The sequence below is a fragment of the Ruditapes philippinarum genome, unplaced genomic scaffold (genome assembly GCF_026571515.1).
Source record: "Ruditapes philippinarum isolate M1 unplaced genomic scaffold, ASM2657151v2 ctg17_1_1_1_1, whole genome shotgun sequence".
Lineage (NCBI taxonomy): Eukaryota > Metazoa > Mollusca > Bivalvia > Venerida > Veneridae > Ruditapes > Ruditapes philippinarum.
This window is the reverse complement of record NW_026865484.1, coordinates 861,930-885,606: the sequence shown is the minus strand read 5'-3', so window position 1 is coordinate 885,606 and position 23,677 is coordinate 861,930. Positions and strand designations below refer to the sequence as shown.

General features: G+C 29.2%; 1 protein-coding gene across 1 annotated transcript in view; it reads right to left on the bottom strand.

Annotated features, from left to right (window-relative positions):
• The window catches only part of LOC132729292 (uncharacterized), a 38,231-nt gene extending 15,687 nt beyond the window's left edge, over positions 1 to 22,544 (bottom strand). The window contains exons 1-6 of the mRNA XM_060715018.1: positions 22,538 to 22,544; positions 22,176 to 22,231; positions 16,139 to 16,257; positions 12,336 to 12,850; positions 5,820 to 5,860; positions 1,617 to 1,781 (exon numbers count right to left, since the gene is read on the bottom strand). Coding sequence (XP_060571001.1) covers positions 1,617 to 1,781; positions 5,820 to 5,860; positions 12,336 to 12,850; positions 16,139 to 16,257; positions 22,176 to 22,231; positions 22,538 to 22,544 — 903 coding nt within the window. The remainder of the gene's footprint in view (positions 1 to 1,616; positions 1,782 to 5,819; positions 5,861 to 12,335; positions 12,851 to 16,138; positions 16,258 to 22,175; positions 22,232 to 22,537) is intronic.
• Between the last annotated feature and the right edge of the window lie 1,133 nt (positions 22,545 to 23,677).

Here is a 23,677-nt window from a genome sequence, read left to right as displayed (position 1 = left end):
TGAGAAAGATTTTAATTTTTTATGTTTGAATGAAAATTTTACAGGTAATATTATTGTGTGTGCAGGTGTGCATGCATGTGTTCCTTCCAGATCTTTTATAATATATAACACATTGTTCAATTTGTTAATTATTTGACATGTTCAGGTTTTCTATATCTTTTTTTATATGATACAGAAGTTCTTGAAACTATTTAAGGCAGTTCCAAATTGGAAAAAATAATAATAATGATTATCATGATAACAAATCATGGAATTTTTTTTTCAGACATAAAAAATACTGCACCAAAAATTAGATGAATTCGTTTCCACATGTTGTTTTTTCCTAAAGTCAACAATACCATTGTATGATAATCTTAATGTCACATGACAATAATAAGATAACATAATATCGTAGTGACAATCAACATATTACCTTGTTTAAACATTTTGTAACCTTAATGTTAAACAACCTTGTTCACCTGTTTAAACAACCCTTAAAAAAGAATCACAGTGTTCAAGAATTCACCTTATTACATTTAATTCTAACACTTTTTGTCCTGCAATAAACTCTGCATTGGGCTCCTAGTTTTAATAAGTCTTCTTTACAATTTATTTCATTATAATCAGGTGTGATGTAATTTAGTGAGACAATATATCTAGCAGATGGTATAAAACTTATAAAACATGCTTTCAAAGATCAGCATGCTTGGCAAACTTTCAGAGTTAAACTACAGAAAAGAAATGTTATAAACTGCACTTTTATTGTAGAAACATCTTTAGAAGTATTAGCTGTTACATTCTGGGAGCCTCAATCATTTAATGTCCCATAATGCACTGTCTGGCATTCTAAAAACAGGCTCATAAACTATAGCATCTGAAGTTGATTTATTACAAGGGGAAAAAGTTCCGAAAACATATATTTAGGATTTATTTTTCATTATTTGACTGATGTAAGTTCATTATTTCATTGGTACAAGTCTAATTTATAAGTTGATCTGAAACTGATTATCTTACAAATAATGTTTTAGTTGCTGTATACAAATATGGTTTGTACAGTGGTTTATATAGCTCACAAACATACAGGACAGATACCAGTCAATCAACAAAGATTGAGTCCAGAAGAAAGCAGTTGTGGGTAACAGACTTTCATGTAATTTTGTTATGATTTATGCTTCTGAGGGAGAATTTCATACACTCTAATGGCCAACCTTATATGAATGTTTTCTCTTGATATTTTTTCCTATTTAAGACTCTAGTGCCATAAGTGAAAGCATAGGAAGACACACAAAATCAGTTTTTATGTAACAGATTTTTCAATACCAAGAACATCTTGTCATATACTGGGATCCTTCGTATTTACCAGACAATCAGTTTACTGGACAAAATATATTCCTGTATAATAAGACTTTATTTTTTGCTTCGAATAAAAAATCATCTGGTCTGAATCGTACACACACTTTCTATTTCAAAGTAAATAACAACAAAACCATTCTTAGGTAAATATTGTTGATTCAGTTCTTTATTTACTAACATACCCTTTTGTTTATGCTGATACTTTTGTTTGTCAATTGTAATAATGACAGGTAAAATTGTTATTCTAAATTATCATTAAAGAATTGAAATGGCAAACATCTTACTCTGAGTTCTTCTACAACTTGTTTCATAGCAACAATCTCCTCACTGCAATGTTTCTTGCTGTCAACTAGTTGTTGTTGTAGTGTCTGATCACCGTACTGAATCTTGGACAGTTCTTCCATGGCATTTGCGAACCCTGTCTTCATCTCCATCACCATCTGCTGTACCTGTTTATATACAATGACAATTGTCAAATGATTATTAAACTGTAGTGTCATACCTTTATGGTTTCTGTCAAATATTAACCTCTGCTGGCAGCGACTGAATCTACAAATGATACCAGTGCAGACCATAACCAGCCAGCACAAATAACCAGCACATAAAACCAGCACATATGTGCCACCTGATCAAGATATGTACTGATTGCTATACGGTCAGTACTTATTTTTAAAAGTTCCCTAAAAAGATGAATAGATTTTTCAAGATTGAAAGATGGACCAGTTCATTTTAGATATTAAGTGTAGTAAGGGTTAACGAATACAGACTTAAATTGATTGATTGGTCATATTTATAACAGAGAGTTAGAATAAATAAAAAAAAATAGCAAAGGAACCCCACTTAGATTCAAAAGTATACAAACATAAAATTGAAATTCTTATCAAATGGTGCTCTTTAAATGGGTGAATATGAAAATATTATATAGAAATATTTTCAGAATTAGGATGAAAATCCTCAGTGGAATCCTTTTAAAAATTTGAAATTTGCCCCAGCATGTATGTACAAAATGTAGGAATAATATATATGAAAAGGAGAAAACAGATATCTTCAAGCCAACTGGTCTGAACATTTATTCTAAAATAAGTGCCTATAATGTGTAAATATTGTTTAACTTTGTATGTTTTAGTAATTTATTTAATGGTATGCACTTCAAAAACCCTGTATGTCTACTTTGTAGATTCTCTTTGATTGTTTAAAGATGACTAAAGCTGTTTGTGATCTTGTGTTTTTGAAATACTTTAAGTAGAAACATACCAATTTAATTATAAAGAAATATGGTAGCTAGTTTAAGAAATATTTCTATCATTATTTATACTGTATCTTAGTGGGATACATGTAAATTCACTGAAATAAAATCTGAAGGCCTTGTCAGTCATAGTTCATTCTTTAGCTTTATTAAATGATCAAAGGTCTTGCTAAGTTAGATTACCTATGACCTTATCATTCTTTATATATCTTGGCCTGTTTTTAATACAGCATTGTTATAATAATATACTTGTATCAGATTGTATGACAACTACTACATTAATGTCAATATTTTAGATAGGTTAACAATATATAATCAGTGTACAATATAATCATTTGAGCCGCGTCACGACAAAACCAACATAATGGGTTTGCGACCAGCATTGATCCAGACCAGCCTGCGCATCCGCGCAGTCTGATCAGGATCCATGCTGTTCGCTTACAAACCCTATTACAAGTAGAGAAACTGATAGCGAACAGCATGGATCCTGATCAGACTGCGCAGATGCGCAGGCTGGTCTGGATCCATGCTGGTCGCAAACCCACTATGTTGGTTTTGTCGTGACGCGGCTCATTTATATTTCAACACCTGATACCAATTTACAGATAAGAATGACAAACTTGTGTACTCCTTTAAAACTTGAACAGAGATTAACCATTACTATGCTAAACATCTTAAATGGACTTATCCTTCTAATGATTTTTGAATCTGGACAAAACTATTTATCATTTTTAGAGAAAATTTCAAAATATTTACTGACTGAATAAGGAACAGTGCAGACCATGAACAGACAGGACAGATGTTGGTCTGCACAGGTCACATGACAAGAGTCAGTTGTTGCCAGCAAGCTAAGAGTTAAGTGATGCATCAGAATTCTATCATCAATGGCAGCCCATTAACTGCATCATGGGCACTCAGATATATCAGGATAATTGTCAGCTTATGATAAAACTTTTGACAAGCTCTCTGAGGATGAGAGTAAGGTATTAACATAGGAATCATAAGTTTTCTGACAAGTTGATAAATGGTAGCATAATCTGTGAACACAATGTTTTCTACCATTAACTTCATTCACTTTATCCATCTATAAAAAACGTTAAATACTTTCTTAGAAGTTGTTATAATCATTAAATCAATGGTAAAGATAGTTAAAATATATCACTTTCCTTCTTTTTTTTGTAGATGAATTTCTACAGTGTACTTTGAACAATTAGGTATTGAAAGTTGAGATTTCTTGTGATTATTAAAGGAACATACAATAATATAATATAATAAGAACAGTTATTGAAAAGGAATAAAAAAAACCCAAAACAATGACAACTGATCAGTTTTTCTTCCCTTATTACATATTTATGCTTCATGTAGTCAAAATTCTGAGGAAGTCAAACATGATTTATGTTTGTATATTGAAGAGGCTATTTTATATTTAAATGTATAAGACATGTTGGAGCAACTTAACTGAACAAAGTTATTGGCTGCGTTTACAACAAACCATTTTATATAACCTTTTTAAAACATACATATATAATTAAAACATGAATCTCAAGTGATAGAAATAAAAAGTATAATTGTTAGACATTACCTGCCCAGAAATTGAAACTTCCCCAGACATTATTTCAACTATCTTTATTTCCTTGAACAAAAAAACTCTTTCAAAGAGTCCGTCTTTACTTAGGTATATTATCGAAGAATTAAATCTATCAGGGTTTTTTTTTAATAAGCAATGAACACATTCATGTATTACATGGTCCTTTAAAGATTATTACACATTAAGATGTTTACATATTTAAAATGTGTCAACATAACAGTCCTTTGAGCTTGGACGTCTCCGTCGCTTGTTATTTACAGAAATATATCCTGACCATAATCACACATGTCAGAGTAAATTTGTTCATAATTCTTGTCTAAAACAACATTTTTCATCAAAGTTTACTTTTCAAATTAAACACAAATATACTAAATCCTTTCACAAATCTTTGGTTCAATTTAGACTGAAAAATTTTTAAGCTCTGATTAAAATTTTTACAAAGATGAAAAGATATATCCCCCATTCATCCTTGTATAAAAAAACACAAAAATAGAATAGTATAGTATAAAAACACAAAATGTACAGTATATAAATGGTAATTAATTGACAACAGTCCTTAAATTCCAAAACTTGTTTCAAAACTTTTTTCTTTAATGAGTTTAGAAAGAAAAACAACAAAATATATTCATTCAAAAGACAAAAGGGCATCTAAAAATTGTTTGAAAATAAGTAATATGACCTTTGTTTTTTTATTTTTGACCAACTAGGCATGTGACTAATTAGGAACAAATGCCAAATATTTCACCCAGCTTATCATGCCAATGGTGGCTTACTTATAGATCTTTTTGCTGTTAAGTTTTTTGTTTAACAAATCAGAGTGAAATCAAATATCTAGTGAAATTTACAATTTCAAAGAGTTCAGGTTTGAACCTTATAAATATTATGATTTATAAGTTCTGAGGCATAAATATTACTTTTCAACTATTGAATTTCAAACACAAAAAAACCTTTTTGATTAAATAGAATTAAAAGATTAAACTTCTTATGACAAGATCTAAATACATTTAACGTTTAACTTAGACTTAAGAGATTAAAATTTGATTGATTTTCCACCTTTTGCTTTATTATCATAAAAGCATGGATGGAATAGACAAAAATATAGATTCAATTTCAATTTAAATATTTAAAGGCAGAAAATCACTCTTCAATTATAGAAATTAAAAGAAGAATTTGGCAGATTCACAGACAAACCATAAATGAAATTCATTTGAAACAGGTATATGAATGCAGCAACACATATTTTCCTATCATCCATAAATAAAATATAAAAAAATTTGGTCATCTGCATATTGAAAAGTAAAAAACAGATTCAGTTTTCATGTCAAACCATTCACTTTAAGAAGCAGCATCTATCTTCAGGTCATAGTAAGCAAAATTCTGAGCATCCAAAGTAACCTAGGGTGCCGCTTTAGTCAGCACTAAGACATAAATATCATTGCTGAACTGCACAAGCATGGCAACATCTTGGCATTAATGCTGTTGGGGGTAATTGTCCTGCCAGGTACTATTTGTAGGCTCCATCTCCCACAACCCGCTCTCCCAACCCCTGTTACATTGTGGTTTAACTAAATTTAATGGCCATTAAGGTTGATTTTGAAAAACAAACAAAATAGATACCAAAAAAACACTGCAGAAAGGTTACAAATTACTTACTAAAGAAAGCTGATCAGCAAGATCACCGGGTTCCATTGTATCTAAAATAAACAAAAAACATATACATGTATATAATAAATAATAAAATATCAAAACAATATCATTAAGTTATTCTCTGGTATAAAGTAGTTATGCAGATAAATTAACTGAGCTTCAATAGGTATTGTACATTTCTCTAAATTAAATATATTTTAGGGTTTTTTAAGTTTATGGAGTTATGACAATTTTGTATAAACCCCTACAATATTGACCTACCTGCTTAATTAATTTGAAATTAGAAGTTTGCAATTTGTAGTGCAGTTTTTGTGTCATTGTTTACATAAGACCAAATACCAACATAGCTGTGTTAATGACCGATAGTATTTAAATGGTAAAGATCATTAGAATTCAAATTACCTTAAATGTCAATTTGAATATCATTTAAAATTCAATACCATTGCAATCAAAGGATTTTTCATGACATCAGTCCTGATACATACAAATCATTCATACATAAAAACACCTTATATCTATAAAATATCAATTGCTTTTTTTGTTGAGAAGAAATGTCTGATAAAAATGCTAATGATATATATCATGATATTTGAAAAGAGAAAAAAATGTATCTTTTAAATATCAAATTTAGATAGTTTTTTTTATTCACTTATGCACAGGTTTGTTGATCATCAAAGACTAAATGATTGATTAAGTAAGCGACAGTATTTTGTAAAATCTGATTAAATATCTTGCAAGGCTATCTCCAGTCTACTAGACAAATATTTAGAGTCAGTAAAAGAATGACACTTTAAAATTTATCTACTTAACAAGGACTTTTTATGGCGATATATCAGGGTTACCAGCAAGGTTAGACAAACACGAGGAGATGATCATCGATGACTTGTATATGTTATTACAGTGAAGATGACAGCAAAATAGGTGACAAACTATCTTGTTTGTCATAAAAACATGAAAGTTCAATTGTAATGACATTCGTGATCAGAAATATCAAAATAAATTTGAATACATTCAAACAAATCATTTTAACATGTTCAGGAACAATTTCCTTTATTACCCTGTATCACTGTTAATATATGAGACAGATTAAATGTCTGTTCTATTGTTACTATTCTGATATTGGTTTCAATGAATTTCAACCTAAATCTTCTTTCATGAAAGAAAATATTAATAGTATAACATTTTTCTATTATGTACATGTCTAATTCTACACCCTGAATTCCATGAACAGGGTATAAATGTTCAAATAAATATGAGAAATTTCAAATATATGTGCCACTGTTAGAAATTTATTCAGAATATTCGTCTTGAAGTTAGATGTATTCCATATTATGGAGAAACATCAATGTTCTTTTTATTTCAGGGTGTGTTTCAAGACAGTATAATGTTTTGCAATGAATACTAATATATATACTAGTAATACTATACAGTGAGTGATAAACATCATATCTCACTGATGAATAATTAGTTTACAATACATATACATATCAAAGTATAAGTAGGTAAAAATAATTAAAAAAAAATGGAAACATCAATTTCTTGAAAATTTATTTCTATTTTGTATATGAATATTTCTTGTCTCAGAGTGCATGACAGTATGATTTTATCAAACAAAATTTTAGTTGGATAAGAAAGTTCAAGCATTTATTTAATGAAATATGTACCATAAAACTTCATTAACACTGTCATTACAGGGGTATATCAGATGTATTGTGAAGCCAGGGAGTTAAGTACACAACAGATCAATCAAGTTTCATGACAATCTGCAAGTAGCCAAGCACTATCTGCCAATATAAATACCACTTTAATTGACAAAACTGACCACACTCATTGATTTCAGCTTTGATTTTAATGAGAAAACAGCCCAGTAAAGGTGAAGTCTGGTTGAATAAATAAAGGATATATCCTCTTATTGAGAGTGCTGATTGGTCCTGATTGATGAAATTTTTTCATTAATTCATTATAATTGATTCATACTTAGGATGAAAAACGATTTAAACTAAATTTGGGTATTTTATAGCACAGTTTTATAGTGTAATGTTATGCCACAACACTGACAACAGGAATAGAAATGTTAAGTAAGAATCTCATAATGGTAGAAGTATGATGTGAGTGATCAAAAAGTCACATCATGACATGACAATGTAAGAGGATATGCAAATAATTAAACTTGACCATAACATTTTTATTATAATTCAAATGTTGACCATTATGACTATACTGATAATGGACCTGTAGAGTAATTTACAGTGCTTAAGAAAGAACAAAGGTCATTAAACAAAACTCAAACTGTACCACACCCAAAATATTACTCTACTACTTATCTTTAAGATTGAAAAACTATTCAAATTCCTAAAATAAAATTAAATTTCTCACACTTTTTAAGTAGTATACATTCAAATATATCCCCTCCCTGATGAAGAATGTACAAAATACATCTCCTAAAGTGAAGAGCACTCTTCCTCAATAGATTAATACTTGCAGATAAAACTTGATAAAATGAATGATTCTAAACATTATCTTAATTCATAAAATCAAAATCATCATACCTGGTGAAGTTACACACATTAAAACTTATACAAGATCCGAAATTTACACAAAAAATACACAAAGAAAAGGGCAAATAATTATTCTTAATCTGCTGAGCATCAATAGACACTTCTTCAACAACATCGAAACAAACCGAAACAAACAAAAACAAAGAACACTTAAAAAATATACGAAAAAAAATGGTGAAAATATTCCAACCTTTATCAAACTGGAGTAAAGTACATAGCTATCTCCAGGCCACCTCCTGAGTTTTTACTGATATGATTTTCCTCATTCTATCATTGCCTTCACGATTAAGCCAAAATCAAATAAAATCTTTATCATAATTGTATTTCAGTTTTATTACTAGGCTATCTTCCATTACATGCAAAACTGGACTGTTTTCTTTATCAATTAGGCTTACTTCATCTTAGCATCAATGATAATTAATCTGTATCAAGTTGTTTTTATCTGACCACTGGTCATTTTGACCAATACTAAATCTTTTTACAACAAAACTGAATAATGTGTTTTCTGAATTCATGTTAACTTTTTATTTTGACATGAGAAATCTTAACAGATTCATGCTAATTTTCATGAAAATTTTAAAATGTATGTAAAAGTAAAATATTGTGAAGGGAACAAAAAAGGTAATTTACACATTGCAGTTGGTGCTTATAATTCACGTAAATTACCAAAAAAAAAAGGTCAAAATATGCAAAAATTACCCTTACTACATTTAAGTCACATAGTAGAAATATAGTGATAAATACTGCAAAATCAGTCATTAATCGCATACAATATGTAAATTGTTACTTGAATCTTGAATCGTTTTACTTTTCTTAAAATCTTAGAACAATTTTCTTAAGTTTGATTTCCTTGAAATAATTTGGCTCATCTGATGGCATGCAGCTTTAAGCTATTCATTATTTGAAGTTGTGAAAGTAAGCTTATGTTGTTTTTCTTTTAAAGGAATAATAATTATATTAAACATACCATGACATCCTTTAATCCAATGCCTTCATTAGCAACGAAAAAAGTAAAAATTTCCATAACATTACATTATATTGTTACATATTTACAAACTTATAAAAGGCAACTTTCAATTTTGATAAAAAATCACAAAGCCAGTCTACACTCTTCAATAGATCACAGTCTGTTATCAATTGTTACAGTTTTTAAGAGGATAAAAAAAACTGTCAGACAAGGTAAATATAATCAATCAAAGTTTATGCCCAATTAATTAGGATTTATTTCATGTTGACAACTGACCAGTTTCTTTGATATGTCAGAATGTAACCAATTGTTTCAGTTGTAACATCATGTTCTACTCTTCTTACATCCTAGATAAGATATTCTAGGTCAGAAAAACAATGATCCCGAGGCCACTAAGGGCACAGAAAAGATGAAGACACATATAAAAGAAACAGATGATGTAAGTTAAGTATATTGTCTTATTATAATTGGAATAAAAACAAAACTACATGTATCATATATTGAAGATTCTATGGATCCATGTACGAATCCCAAACATTTAAGCCGCACCATGACAAAACCAACATAATGGGTTTGCGACCAGCATGGATCCAGACCAGCCTGCGCATCCGCGCAGTCTGATCAGGATCCATGCTGTTCCCTATCAGTTTCTCTACTTGTTATAGGGTTTGTAAGCGAACAGCATGGATCCTGATCAGACTGCGCGGATGCGCAGGCTGGTCTGGATCCATGCTGGTCGCAAACACATTATGTTGGTTTTGTTGTGACGCGGCTCATTTGTTGTTGTTACCTTGCTAATTTTCTGTTTAAAGGACTAATTGTTTTTCTTTGAATTTTCCAATTGTCCATTTATATAATCTCTATCATTAATATAAACTTTATATCATAATACATGTACTATAACTTATAGCAGTCAGCAGGGCAAGCTATTGTTGGCAGAAGCCATATCATCTACAATAAGAAGTCAAAAGAATTCTAAGAAAAGGAAAGAAAACATTATTTAAGACATGTCAAACTAGATTGTTTATACATGTATAAAGAAAGTATTAACTTTGTCTTAGGATTTATAGATATGGATGCATGTTAAGTATTTGGTTTAATGTAAGTCACAATATTTCAGTTGGTGATAAGTTATGACTCCTAATTTGGTCCAATAGTAAGATAAGAACTTAACTTGAAACACCCTAAAAACTCTAGTATATTATACTTCATCTGTTATACATGTTCATATATCCTCATCATTATATATGTTACCATTCATATATCATCATCAACATTTATACACAAAAACTGTAGTCATTTATCATACCAGTAACTTATAACCATACTGCCTATAATTGCCTTATTATTGAACCATTAGTGAGTTTTGTGCACTTGCCTAAAATATCACCAAGGGAACATTTACCATAACTCACCAAACATTTATCATACCACAAATATCAACCTATGATTTATCATACATTAACACTTTTTTCCATTAGTCTTTCTATTTCCCCTACTAATGCTTTTCCTACTTATATGATCTGACATTTTTCCGCCCTGTATATTACAATGAATATATGCATATAATTATCGTTTGGAATGATTCTTTTCTATAACTCTAAATACCAGTGGCATTAATGACTATAATGATGAATGCGAAGATTACCCAGACTCACAGGGACACTGTGTTGGGATTTTGTAAAAAGTAATTCTAGAAAAAAATATATACTGTATATATATAATATATATAGTCTATTCATTATAATATACAGTATACATTTTTTTCTAGAATTACTTTTTACACTATTATCCAAACACTGTGTCAAGTCCCTGTACCCTGGCTTTGTGCTAGTGGTATATAACAGACTAAATCATATAAAGTCATTAACCTTCCCTATGTTTTACTCTTTTTCACCTTTTTGTTTAACAAACTTTGACATAGTGTTACTGAATTCATTAGTACCATGTGTACCAAGTTACAACTTCACACAAAAGTATCAGAGGGGAGAAAATGAATAATTTGCATACAAAAAAAACAACAACATTTGTTTAAAATACATTGTACTTAAAAAATCTATGGAAAATCATCACGCAGAATTTTAACTATGAAAATGTTTACATTATTGATTTGAATGTTATTCTGATTCTGGTGTATTTTGTTTTTTACGTTTTCTTTATTATGCTAATTCCAGCATTTGCTTTTAAGTTTCATGCTGAAAATTTCTCATTTCTGGCACTATATACAACACAAAACTTCTCGGCATATGGTTTATACATCAGAAAATTATTCTAAATATATCAATGGTAGATACCTTGAGAAAACTGAACACATTCCAAGTTTCTATCATAAAAACAGGCGTATTCTGACGTAATGTGCTTAAAATTAGTTTGAGTTATATAAACGTAGAATAATCTTGTCTAGAAATGTTTATGAGGATAATGTTCCCAAATTTTTTAAATTTTGGTAACTGAAAATCAGTTTGAACAATTTTTTTTTTGGAAAAAAAGTGAAACCATACATTTCAATAATCTCTTTGTGAAAAATCAAATAACTGATTAATATACTTGTAAAGGTCTGTTTATTTCAAAAAGTGTGTACATTCTTTGTTTAATTAATAAAGTTTTGAAAAATTTAATGATTTTCAGGTGAGATTATGTTCAACAAATGTAAAAGCTTAAAATAAATGAAAATATAAAAAAGAATGAATAGTCAAAATTAATAAAAACTTTTAACCGAGTCAATTAATATTCTTAAATTCATTCATTTATTTATTCTCATTCATTCATTTATTCATTCATTCATCCATTTAAAAACAATTTCCTTTTTCACAAGGATTTTTCTTTAATATTTTACAGAAATCAATTTTTACCTCTTTCTGTCCTAATCACATGTGCACAATATTAAAATTAGGTAATAAAAATTAAAAGGTCAGGAAAATATATTTGAGTATTTCAGAAATATCGCTTTTGATATATTACCTTATACAACAATGTAACTATAATTCTATAACTTACCTGTACTTTTCAAGGAGCAGAAGCTGGTATCAAAGTCAAAATGGTCAAAGGAGCATGTGGAAGCAGAATCCATACTGGAAGTTGGAGACCCGGGGGGCGTATCTGCTATATGTAACCCTTGTTTATACTCAGATCCATTTGCTTCATCCTTGTCATTTAATTCATCTAATTTCGAAAACAGCTCCTGAAGGTTAATTCCAGTGGTTTCATTTATATCATTGATCTCCTGTTCTCCAAGTGCACAGTTATTTCTCGAGAATTTAACTGAAGATTTTGCACTTTGAATCTGTTTTCTTTCATCTATAATGCCATTGGCAGTTTTGTGAGATTTTGTATCTCCGTCGGAAATGTCTACATGTCCGTCTGTTGAATCCTTGCTCTCATCTCTCGTAGATTTTGGAGTCGTATTTGTGGTGTCTAAATCGTCAAAATCTCCCAAGTCTCCAGGTGTCGGTGTTTTGTCTCTTTCTTCCTCAGCTAATATTTCCTCACACCGTTCACAAGGTTTCACTAGTCTGCAAATACACCAAACTTCATATGAATTATTTTTGATAACCCTACAACTTCTACCACAGTCATATTTGCCTGGTTTCTTACTTATCTCTTTGTCCTTCCCATTGTTTCTCTTAGTCTGATCTATGAACCTAGAGTTTAATCTTTTCTCCAATGAACCCAAATTAGCTGAATTAAGAACATCACCATTCCTTTGTTTATAACTAGTATTTTTATTACTCCCCGCAAAGGTTTTCCCCATTATTTTCTCAACAGTCTTACTCCAGATATGCAGAAAGTCAGTAAATAAACAAATTTAATTACTGTCGGTCTTTTAAGAAACTAACAGTACTCCAGAATGTATATATTTTCCTGGAATATTTTTCTCATTACCTCTATCATTCGCAGCTGTTTCTATACTAACAGAGCCCAAAGCTTGCACAGAAATGCAGGTAAGTACAGACCATTTACAAAATTCCTGCCGAGAATATAGAGAAAACAGCAAGCCTGATTCCTATCACTTTGGCAGAAAATAACTCTAGCCTTATCCTTAGAGAAAAATCAAACAAAAACTTTCCTGAGTTATTTTTTGTATGTTTATCTTACACTTATATACAGTAATTCATATAATATCTTATAAAATCACAAGAAAACATCAACAGGACTTTGACAGAAAGAATTCCAGATTTCTTTTTTTTCCAGTATTTGAATAAAACTCATAAAAAGTGTCTTAACATCCCATGAGAGTGATGTTTTTCTGAACTTCTGAAGTGCTTTATTCTCTCAGCATGGAATATATATATATTTATAATATATATACCTGGTAGTTGAGAGTAAAAACATTTTCAGCACAGTGATAATCCGAGTAAATTGGGATATAAAACATGTGAGGCAGTATAAATCCACGCCTGTCAGAATGGCTACCTATTGTATACTTACAAGACAAGTTTTGTGTTATTTCCACCCATAACTGAATACAAACATTATAATTATCTCCCCCCACCTGCCTCTTGAACATGTAACCTTTGCCCAATTAACAATTCCCTTTGTAAATTTGAAACAGAAATGATCTGGAGCTGAATGATGTAAACAAGATATTCATGTTTTCAACAGAAACTGTATATTTAACAGACAGATCTAATATACGTCTACTAGTAACAAGGGACACACTTACATGTGTGGGAATTTAGCAATAAAATCTATCCAGTAACTTTTACATTCCAGTACAATGTATATGATTAAGGAGAATTTTCTCACTTGAGCCGTATTAGTCTCAGAAATAAGCGCTGGTCATGTATCAAAGGTGGTCTTTTAAAAGAAGCTTTACTGAATTTTAACCTTTTCTGTACAACTGATTGATATATGAGGATTTGGTCAGGTGTTTTTTGTTTTTGTTTTTTTTTCCAAGAAAAATATATTATCAACATTTATTAACATTCTGTTGAACTTTAAAGACCTTAAAAATATACTACATGTAGTATTTCATGTGAAAATAATTTTGCTTAATAATTGAATAAAAAAAATCCTCCTGTTTTAGATATTCTACAAAAATCAACATTACTATATTATGTATATGTTGGAAATAAAAGATCTCCTGGTTTGTTATACAAATGTAAATAATATAAACATTGAAAAAGAAAATCTTTTTGCAAAATCTTGGACTGACCAAGAATAATAAATTCACACAGATATATTTGATATCTATTTATAAACCAAAACATTCTTATAGCATATGCTATTGAAAGAATAAAAAATGTGAAATATTAATGAACAGGTCAATATTCTAGAAAGGTAAATTCAACAGAATATGAACTAGATCATTTAATGGAAATACCCTGTTTGATATGGATATTTCAACCGATAATACAAAAACAAATTTAAAAAACTTGATCAGAGGCCCATTCTCTGTTAGACATGCATCATTGTTCTCCCTTATTTTATTATTTTGTCTCCCAGATAATATAAATATAATCTGTTGATGATGATAATAATTTATTCTCACATCTGTTACCTTAATAAACCATCAATCAGTCTGCCACATAACTTTTCTTTCTGTATATGAGTCATTCTAAACAAATAGTTTCATATTGAATACACTACAAGATAAAATTGAGCACTTTTTTCTGCTCATCCCAATATTCCAGTGATACAGTATGTTTATACCATTAAAGATACAGCTACCGGTATGCACATACCATTAAATATACTGCCATGTTCATACCATTCTGCTATGTTCATACCATTAAATATACTGCAATGTTCATACCATTAAATATGCTGTCATGTTCATACAATTAAATATGATGCTATGTTTATGCCTTTAATATACAGATATGCGCAAACTATTAAATATACTGCCAATTGTTCACCATTAAATAAGATACTATGTTCACCATTAAATATGATACTATGTTCATACATTAATTATGATACTATGTTCATCATTAATTAATGGTCATACTATTAGATGTTCATACCATTAAATATGCTGCTATGTTCATACCATTAAATATGCTGCTATGTTTCATACCATTAAATATGCTGCTATGTTCATACCATTAAATATGCTGCTATGTTCATACCATTAAATATGCTGCTATGTTCATACCATTAAATATGCTGCTATGTTCATACCATTAAATATGATACTATGTTCATACCATTAAATATGATACTATGTTCATCATTAATTAATGGTCATACTATTAGATGTTCATACCATTAAATATGATGCTATGTTCATACCATTCTGCTATGTTCATACCATTAAATATAATGCTATGTTCATACCATTAAATATGCTGCTATGTTCATACCATTAAATATGCTGCTATGTTCATACCATTAAATATGCTGCTATGTTCATACCATTAAATATGCTGCTATGTTCATACCATTAAATATAATGCTATGTTCATACCATTAAATATGCTGCTATGTTCATACCATTAAATATGATACTATGTTCATACCATTAAATATGATACTATGTTCATACCATTAAATAAGATACTATGTTCACCATTAAATAAGATACTATGTTCACCATTAAATATGATACTATGTTCATCATTAAATAATGGTCATACTATTAAATGTTCATACCATTAAATATGCTGCCATGTTCATATCATTAAATATGATGCTATGTTTATGCCATTTAATATACAACTATGCTCAAACTATTAAATACTTGCCAATTGTTATTACCATTACATATACCAAATGAAATAAAAATGAACACAAATAAAACATTCCTAGACTTCAAATAAAGAAGAAAGACAAATACAAAATGTATATACCTTGCTTACAGTGCAATATCTTTTATAACCTGGCATGAAGACTGTCCTAGATATTTTCTCTTGTTGTATATATCACAATTTAAGATCCACTTTGACAGTACAAGTTTCTTCAAGACTACTTTCAGTTTCTACAAACAAAAATTCACTTGTTTAAAATTAAATGTTCAAAAACCACAAACATTGAACATAAATTTACCTATTTAAATCAGTCACGTCTTTAATCCAATAAATCAATTTTCACAATAAAACCACTATATTTTATATATGAATTATAACTTAAACCTCCACAAAAATTATTAAATTAAAAATTGATTTAACAAACACTTGTTTCAAATGTTTCAACAAACAGTAGAAGATAATTATAGGGTAGCATTGCAAAATGGTAAAATATAAATCCTTAAGTGTTTCATAAATTTTCAAACAGTATATATTTAGTGTAGAGAAACTTTATCAAAGCCCATCTATATAAATAAAATGTATTGATTGGTGAAATGAAGTCATATATTTCCTACTGTAAACTTGATAAAAGTTTGTCACAGAATAAAATTGACAATCTAATACCTACTTGTAAAAAGTCAATATGATTGTATCGACCATGTAGATGGCAAATAAATAAGGCCACCATTTTACAGTTCATTTTATTTCATTTAGACAGGAAACATTTCTGGACATCTGACAATTTTTACGAAAAGATCTAATAAATTTGATGAAACATAATTTCGCTCTTATATTTTCAACCATAAAAAAAAACATCAAGCAGATGCAAAGTGGACAATGAAACAAAACCTGCGTATTTTCAAGTGAAAACTTAAGTTTGATGTTATTTATCAAAAGTTCATTTTTACCATGTTGTGAATAGGTAAGAAAACGTTCACTTTCTGTAGAGATATATACTTTTTAGCTGATAATAATACAATACAATACAATACAATACAATACAATATCTTTATTGCTGATTATAATCAAGCTGAATGAATGTTACTATAAATAACTATTTTTTTAGGTCCCTTTTTTTTCAGTATCAGTTACTTTATCAATATCTATATTTCTTATCTATCTGCACTAAGCAGTTCAATTATTAGTTAGTACTTCACCCATTGTTTTCTATAATAAGCCTGTCTACAAACTAAAAGTATTATCTCCAAGAACAATAAACCTAAATGTGTTATTTCTAGTCTAACAATAAACCTATCACTTTATCTTGTAAGCCATTGAGAATTCATTCTCCCCACGTCACTGGTTCCATTATCAAGTCCCCAGCTTTCACGTGCACTTGCATTCAGGAGAACAAAAGTACAGGTAAAAACATCAAAACAATAAATGGAGATAGTTGTTACATGCCATTTCTTGAATATAAATTTTGTTTTCAATCTCTGATCTATCTTGTAATTATCAATATTTTATACAGTATATCAATGCATTGCTGTCATTCTCCTAAAATAAATGCCACACTTTTTTTAGATAATTTAAAGCATCCTTCAGCTTTTATTTTTTGTTGTAAAAACAATTGTTTTGTTTCAAACTAAGCATTTCAGTAATTTTATCTCATATCACTGTTTAGCTTTCTTCAAATCAGCGTCCCGACAGCTATTTATGGCATGCTAGTGACGTTTGTTTCTTAAAATAGAAGATCGGGCTTTGCTACTTTACATATAGAGTGTAAACTGGTAGATCAGAATGATGTATTGAGGGGTTTTGTTATTGCTTATATATTTTATCGAAATGTCATTTTTCACCTGAATTATTTTGATTTAACGTTTAGAAAACTGAAGGCCACTTTAAAGGAAATCAGTATAATGATGTATGATACCAAAGATATCTTTAGACTAAAGAAGATGTAAATAAAAGTTTAATCATTTTATATTTTAGTATCAAAATTTGAAAGATAACAATTATCTTCTTCTACATGCTGGGACTGGGAGTATTTATTCTATATTTGAACCTACCTCTTGAGTGCAAAATTTCAGATCATTTGCTCAGTCTGTTTTTCAAAAATAATTATTTTAATTGTTAAAACTGACCCAAAAGTGTTTAAATTCTTACTCAAATCATGCTTAAAAACGCACAAGAATAACATTACAAATTTAATACTGAGTATGTAAGAATTTCAAATTTTATGTTTTTAGGCTAGAGCTCCTTTAAACAGTATGTATGACTATTTGTAAATATCTTAATGAACATTCTTATGCAAATTTTATAAACACATCGGCAAACAAACTTGACTTAGAGACTAATGTATGTAATTCCTTTTCTTTGTCTAACATTTAACAATTACTTTAACATACAACTATAGACTATATCTTTTTAATAATCGAAGTACAAATTTATGTACAAAATACTTTTGTCATAAAAAACAAAATCTAACAAAAATGTAAGGTTATACAGTACTAAAATTGATCAGTGGCAGAATTTGTCACCTTTTTAAATCAGCTGAATATTTTATCTATGTTCCCTGTCGACAGCTGTTTGAAAAGAAGAGTACATCTAAGATAAAATTTTGTGTCGGGTAAATAAATTCGTAACTTTTTATTTGTTAATAAGAAGATAAAAAAATTTGCTCAATTTGCTCAATGATAAGATGTAGTAGAATTTATCATAGCTTTCAGACCAATGCTTTGATGATGACAAGCAACAATACAAGAATTTCAATTATACTTAAAAAAAAAAAAAAAAAAAAAAAAAAAAAAAAAAAAAAACATTAAAAGACAAAACAAAGCAATTGAAGGAATTTTAAAAATTTGAAATTTTACTGGGCCACTTTATATAAATTATAATCATCTGGCAATATGACATTTATTCATTGACATGATCTACTTTCATACTCAATATAAGGACCACACAAAAAAGTGAATAATACAGGTCAAAGAACACTAAATGACATCTATATACAAATGGTGTATAAGTTTTTTCAATCATTTTTATAATCCTATTTAAAACTTTAACCACCTACTTACTAATATTTTTGGTATTTATCCAAATATTAATTCATTTGATGAAATATTTACATTATAAATTCAACTTTCAGAAGACAGCCTGTCTAACTTATTTTAAATAAATTCTAACCATTGAATTTATAATAATTCAATAATTTTCTAACAGATTCTGCCAAGGATGTCAGTGCGGCCCAAGATCAGCCAGCACATCTGTACCTGCTGATTATGGTCCTCACTGTTCACTATTTGAACACTGTACATATTTTGAAATTTTAATTTAAAATGATAATTTCTCTCTCAGGCCTTATATACTCATAAACTGGTTAAATAAGCAAGCCATATATAATACCTGCTAGACTTTGACAAGTTCAACTTAGCAATCACATGCACCTAGATATACTTAATGCTATTTAAATATAAAATTTTAGCCTTTATCACATATTAAGTATCTTTTTCTTCTGAAACTTACTTAATTATAAAGTTCTCCATGTTTTTCATTAAAAACAAGTGAACAAAAGTATATGAGAGATGTGTATGCCAAGAGCAGGACTGATTTGGTGGTATTGGTAGTTTTCACTCCAAATCACGGCAGTAAGCCACATTGAATTTACCAGAGCACAGTTAAACCCGCACTGCTCCTGGGCAGGCTGTCAAGCAGTTTACCAGTTCTAGTTGCCTTCACTTTCTTAAGGAATTGATAACTTCTGTACATGTCATAGTAGAGGTACAGCGCGAATGATTGTAGAAAGGATTTCATGATCAATCACAACAAAGTGATCTGCACTGTCCAGGAATCGAACTCGGGTAACCGATTCATTGTCCAACACTACCTATTGAGCTTACCGGAGGGCTTATTGGACTTATCTCCCTACATGTATTTATTATATACAAATGTACATGTTTAGTCAAGTTAAAATGGCCAATCAAATACAGGCAAGAGGCATTCAATTAAAAAGCAATAAATGTTCATTGACCCAGTATTATCAAAAAACTTTCTCCAATATAAGTTTGTACAATTGTTTGTCAATAGCAAATTTATTCAATAAGAAATTAATATCTACATTTTATTGACAAAATTACACCTTTTATGACAGACAACAAAATTATGTAGATTTAGGAAATAATGACAATTTTATTGGTAAATATTCTAAGCTCTATTTGAAAAGAAAACAATAAATAAGATTGCAAAAGCATAGCTTTGATGCGTTGTAAAATAAATAAAGATAACATTTGCTTGATCAAATTTTTTGATATCAATAGAGTAATTTCCTTTAAATTGGGTTTATATGTTCCATACAAAATTGATGCAATATAGTTCATGTCTATAAGCAAAGTATAATCTGCAAGCACAGCAAAACTTTAGTTAAAAACATTTATAATCTTAGAAAAAAAAAGCTAGCTGTTCATTATTTTGACATCACAACCTCTCTAGAATACCTTAAATACTTTACCAAACTTCTTTCAGAAGATTGAATTCCTCAATAGATATAATAACTGTCTAAATTTCAATGTTCCTTTTTTACTTCTTCAAAACTATTCCTTTCATCAGAACTAACAAATAAGTCATTATAATCCTTTCTTACAAATCATACACGTTTATATACAAAAATATTCAAATCACATTCAGTTATCTGCAAAAAGTAATTTTCTGCCCACAAAGAGTTTTATTGACAAAACGTCTTGATGACTGAGTACAGATGTTTCAGACAGCAAAATCAAAATGTATAATATATCCCTGACAAAATACAAGCAAAAACAAACGAAAATATCTTACAAGAACAAGAAACTAATTTACATTAGATTTATAAATATTTTCTTTTCTGTATCTAATGCAGTATATCTGCATCACAAATTCCTAACTATCTACTTTAGTTTTTGCTTCATTGAAGTAAATTGTACTTTATTACTGAACATGTTGGAAGTAAATTACAGCAAATATCTGAAAGTAAAGAATTTTATCATCCTTTGATATAATGCTGATTAGGGAATTAACTCCTAATTGGCCCAGTATATAAAACAATTACTGGAGATGTTATAAAAGAAACAACACAGATTTATACCATTAGAGTGATCAAACCTTGTCCAACCTTTACTCAATAAAAATTTCACATTTTAGATGATTTTTATCATATATAAATTATATAGTACTTTAAGGTTATATAGTATTTGAAGGTTGAAGGTTATATTGTACTTGAAGGTTCAAGCTAATATCTGCTGGCCTGACGCTAGACTGGTAGCAGAGGTTTTGGGTTAAAATATCTTAAAATTTGATACAAGCTTATATAACCAGATGGCTTATATCATTGAAAAAATCATCAAGAAGATACAGAAGGTTTGGTGGCAAACTACCAATACTTTTTTCTTACAGATAACCTGGTATGAAGACTCCATTTATCACCAGAAATCTTTGACCTTTATGCAATTATGTTTTGATGAATCATGTTTATTTGTGTTCCATTTATCTTTTAAAACTGAGGAGAGAAAAAACACACACAATAAAAAAACAAATTTAGATTAATTTTTACACTGTGTTGAAAAATGTCTTGTTTTATTACTGCTTCTGTTTTTATTACTGTTTTTAAGTCTTTTAGAAGGTTGAAGAGCCTATGTTGACAATTTATCTTCTTGTGAGAGATTTGACACAAAGAAAAGATACATAGAAATCTTCTTACTCATTTGCTTCAAGTCTCTACTATGTTAATGGTGATGAAAATTTATAAAAAAAAATAATGTAAAATAATGTGAAATGTTTTTTGTCTTAACTATACATTTTGTTAAAATGAGTCTTAAATACATTATGCTTATGATTTTGTTTTAAGTTCAGTGAATAAAAATATTCCATTTTCTTACCTCGATCACAACCAGTATATAAAAATACCTCCAATCCCTAAAAAGTTGTTTTATCAAATGATTCAAGTAATGACATTAAGAACTATCCTGTACTTTTCAATCAATTATCAAACACTTATCATATGTTCAATGTAAAAATAAACCCTCATTTTCATAAAAAAATAAATTGACCTTCTTTACATTAACTTGGACTTTTTTTGTACCTAATACCCTATTGAATAAAATAAGAGCTTTACCACAACTGTTATTATATGATTACCTACATATGACGTAAAAGTTTGTCTCAAAAGTCCCCAATTTAAATGTCCGTGATCTTTATCTTTTTAATCCATCGGAATAATATAAAAATAAATCCTGTAAAAATATCGCCACCCTTATATCTCTGGTATATACCTGTAATCAGTTTGTAAACATGTACTATAGAGAGTCAAATGACAGCGGCTTAATAATCGGACAAAAGACTTAACGGAGCAGTTTCAACATGTATTATGAAACGTTTTGATCTTATTATTAATACTTTATTGGAACATAAATATGACAAAGGAGCTAAAATTATATGTTTAAACAAGCGGTGGTTCTAACAAATACTTGTGAAAAATGTTAATTTCAATTATTTGTCAATTACTTGACATTATCATTTCTGTTGAAATAAAACCCTATAATCACACTTTCTCAAATATCCCTAAATTTGTATGGAATGTGAAGGGAAAAAAACTAATCATTTATCAAATGTTATTATGACTGGATTCTTACTAGACATCAGAAGTTGAAAATTAAACAAAATTTGGCACGCGATGACTGTGTCATATTTCACTCAAAGATTTTGATCTCTATTTAACTTTTAAACCTATGACAGATGACTTTAATAAATTAATGGCCTTCAGTAAATCTCTCTCTGCAATGTCTTGTATGCTAATAAATATACAGTATACTAATTTAAGAGGAACATACAAAGACATGGGAACATTTTTAAATTTTTATTTCAACCCTATTAGTTTTGGGTATGCACTGTCCTTTTTCAAGGAACCATAAATATATAATTCAATTAAAAAACAGTATCAAAATATCAGAGCAAATTGTATTTTAATTGTAAGGGGCATACTAAAACTATAATGAAGTATACAAGCATTAATAACATTATTGCAGTATTTCTTTTAATGATACTGATATATTGCTTGCTTAAAATTGTTTAAGTAAAATTTGTTAAGTTTTGTCCTTGTATAGCAACTAAATTAATTATCTATCAAACCTTTTTAAGTGCTTTTCATATATTAGTCTGTTAAATAAGTAATAAGTGCAAATTTCTTTACTTTACAAGGTTCCTAAAGTCCTCTTTAATCTATTACAGCAAAATAACATCAAATGTTTTCCATTAATCTTTTTTCAAGTATATTGATGTAAATCTATTAATTTATTTTGGTTGTATCGCATTATATTTACAGATATGTTCCATTTTCATATAAAAAATATTGTAATTTATCATTCTTATTTTGTGTCAAGATGTCTATATACCTTGAACAAATTTACTTTAACAGATTATAGGTATTCAATATCATATATGTTACAAATTATACCTACCTATAATCTCATCTAAATACACAAATGAGCCGCGTCACGACAAAACCAACATGACCAGCATGGATCCAGACCAGCCTGCGCATCTGCGCAGTCTGATCAGGATCCATGCTGTTCGCCTATAAACCCTATTACAAGTACAGAAACTGATAGCGAACAGCGTGGATCCTGATCAGACTGCGCGGATGCG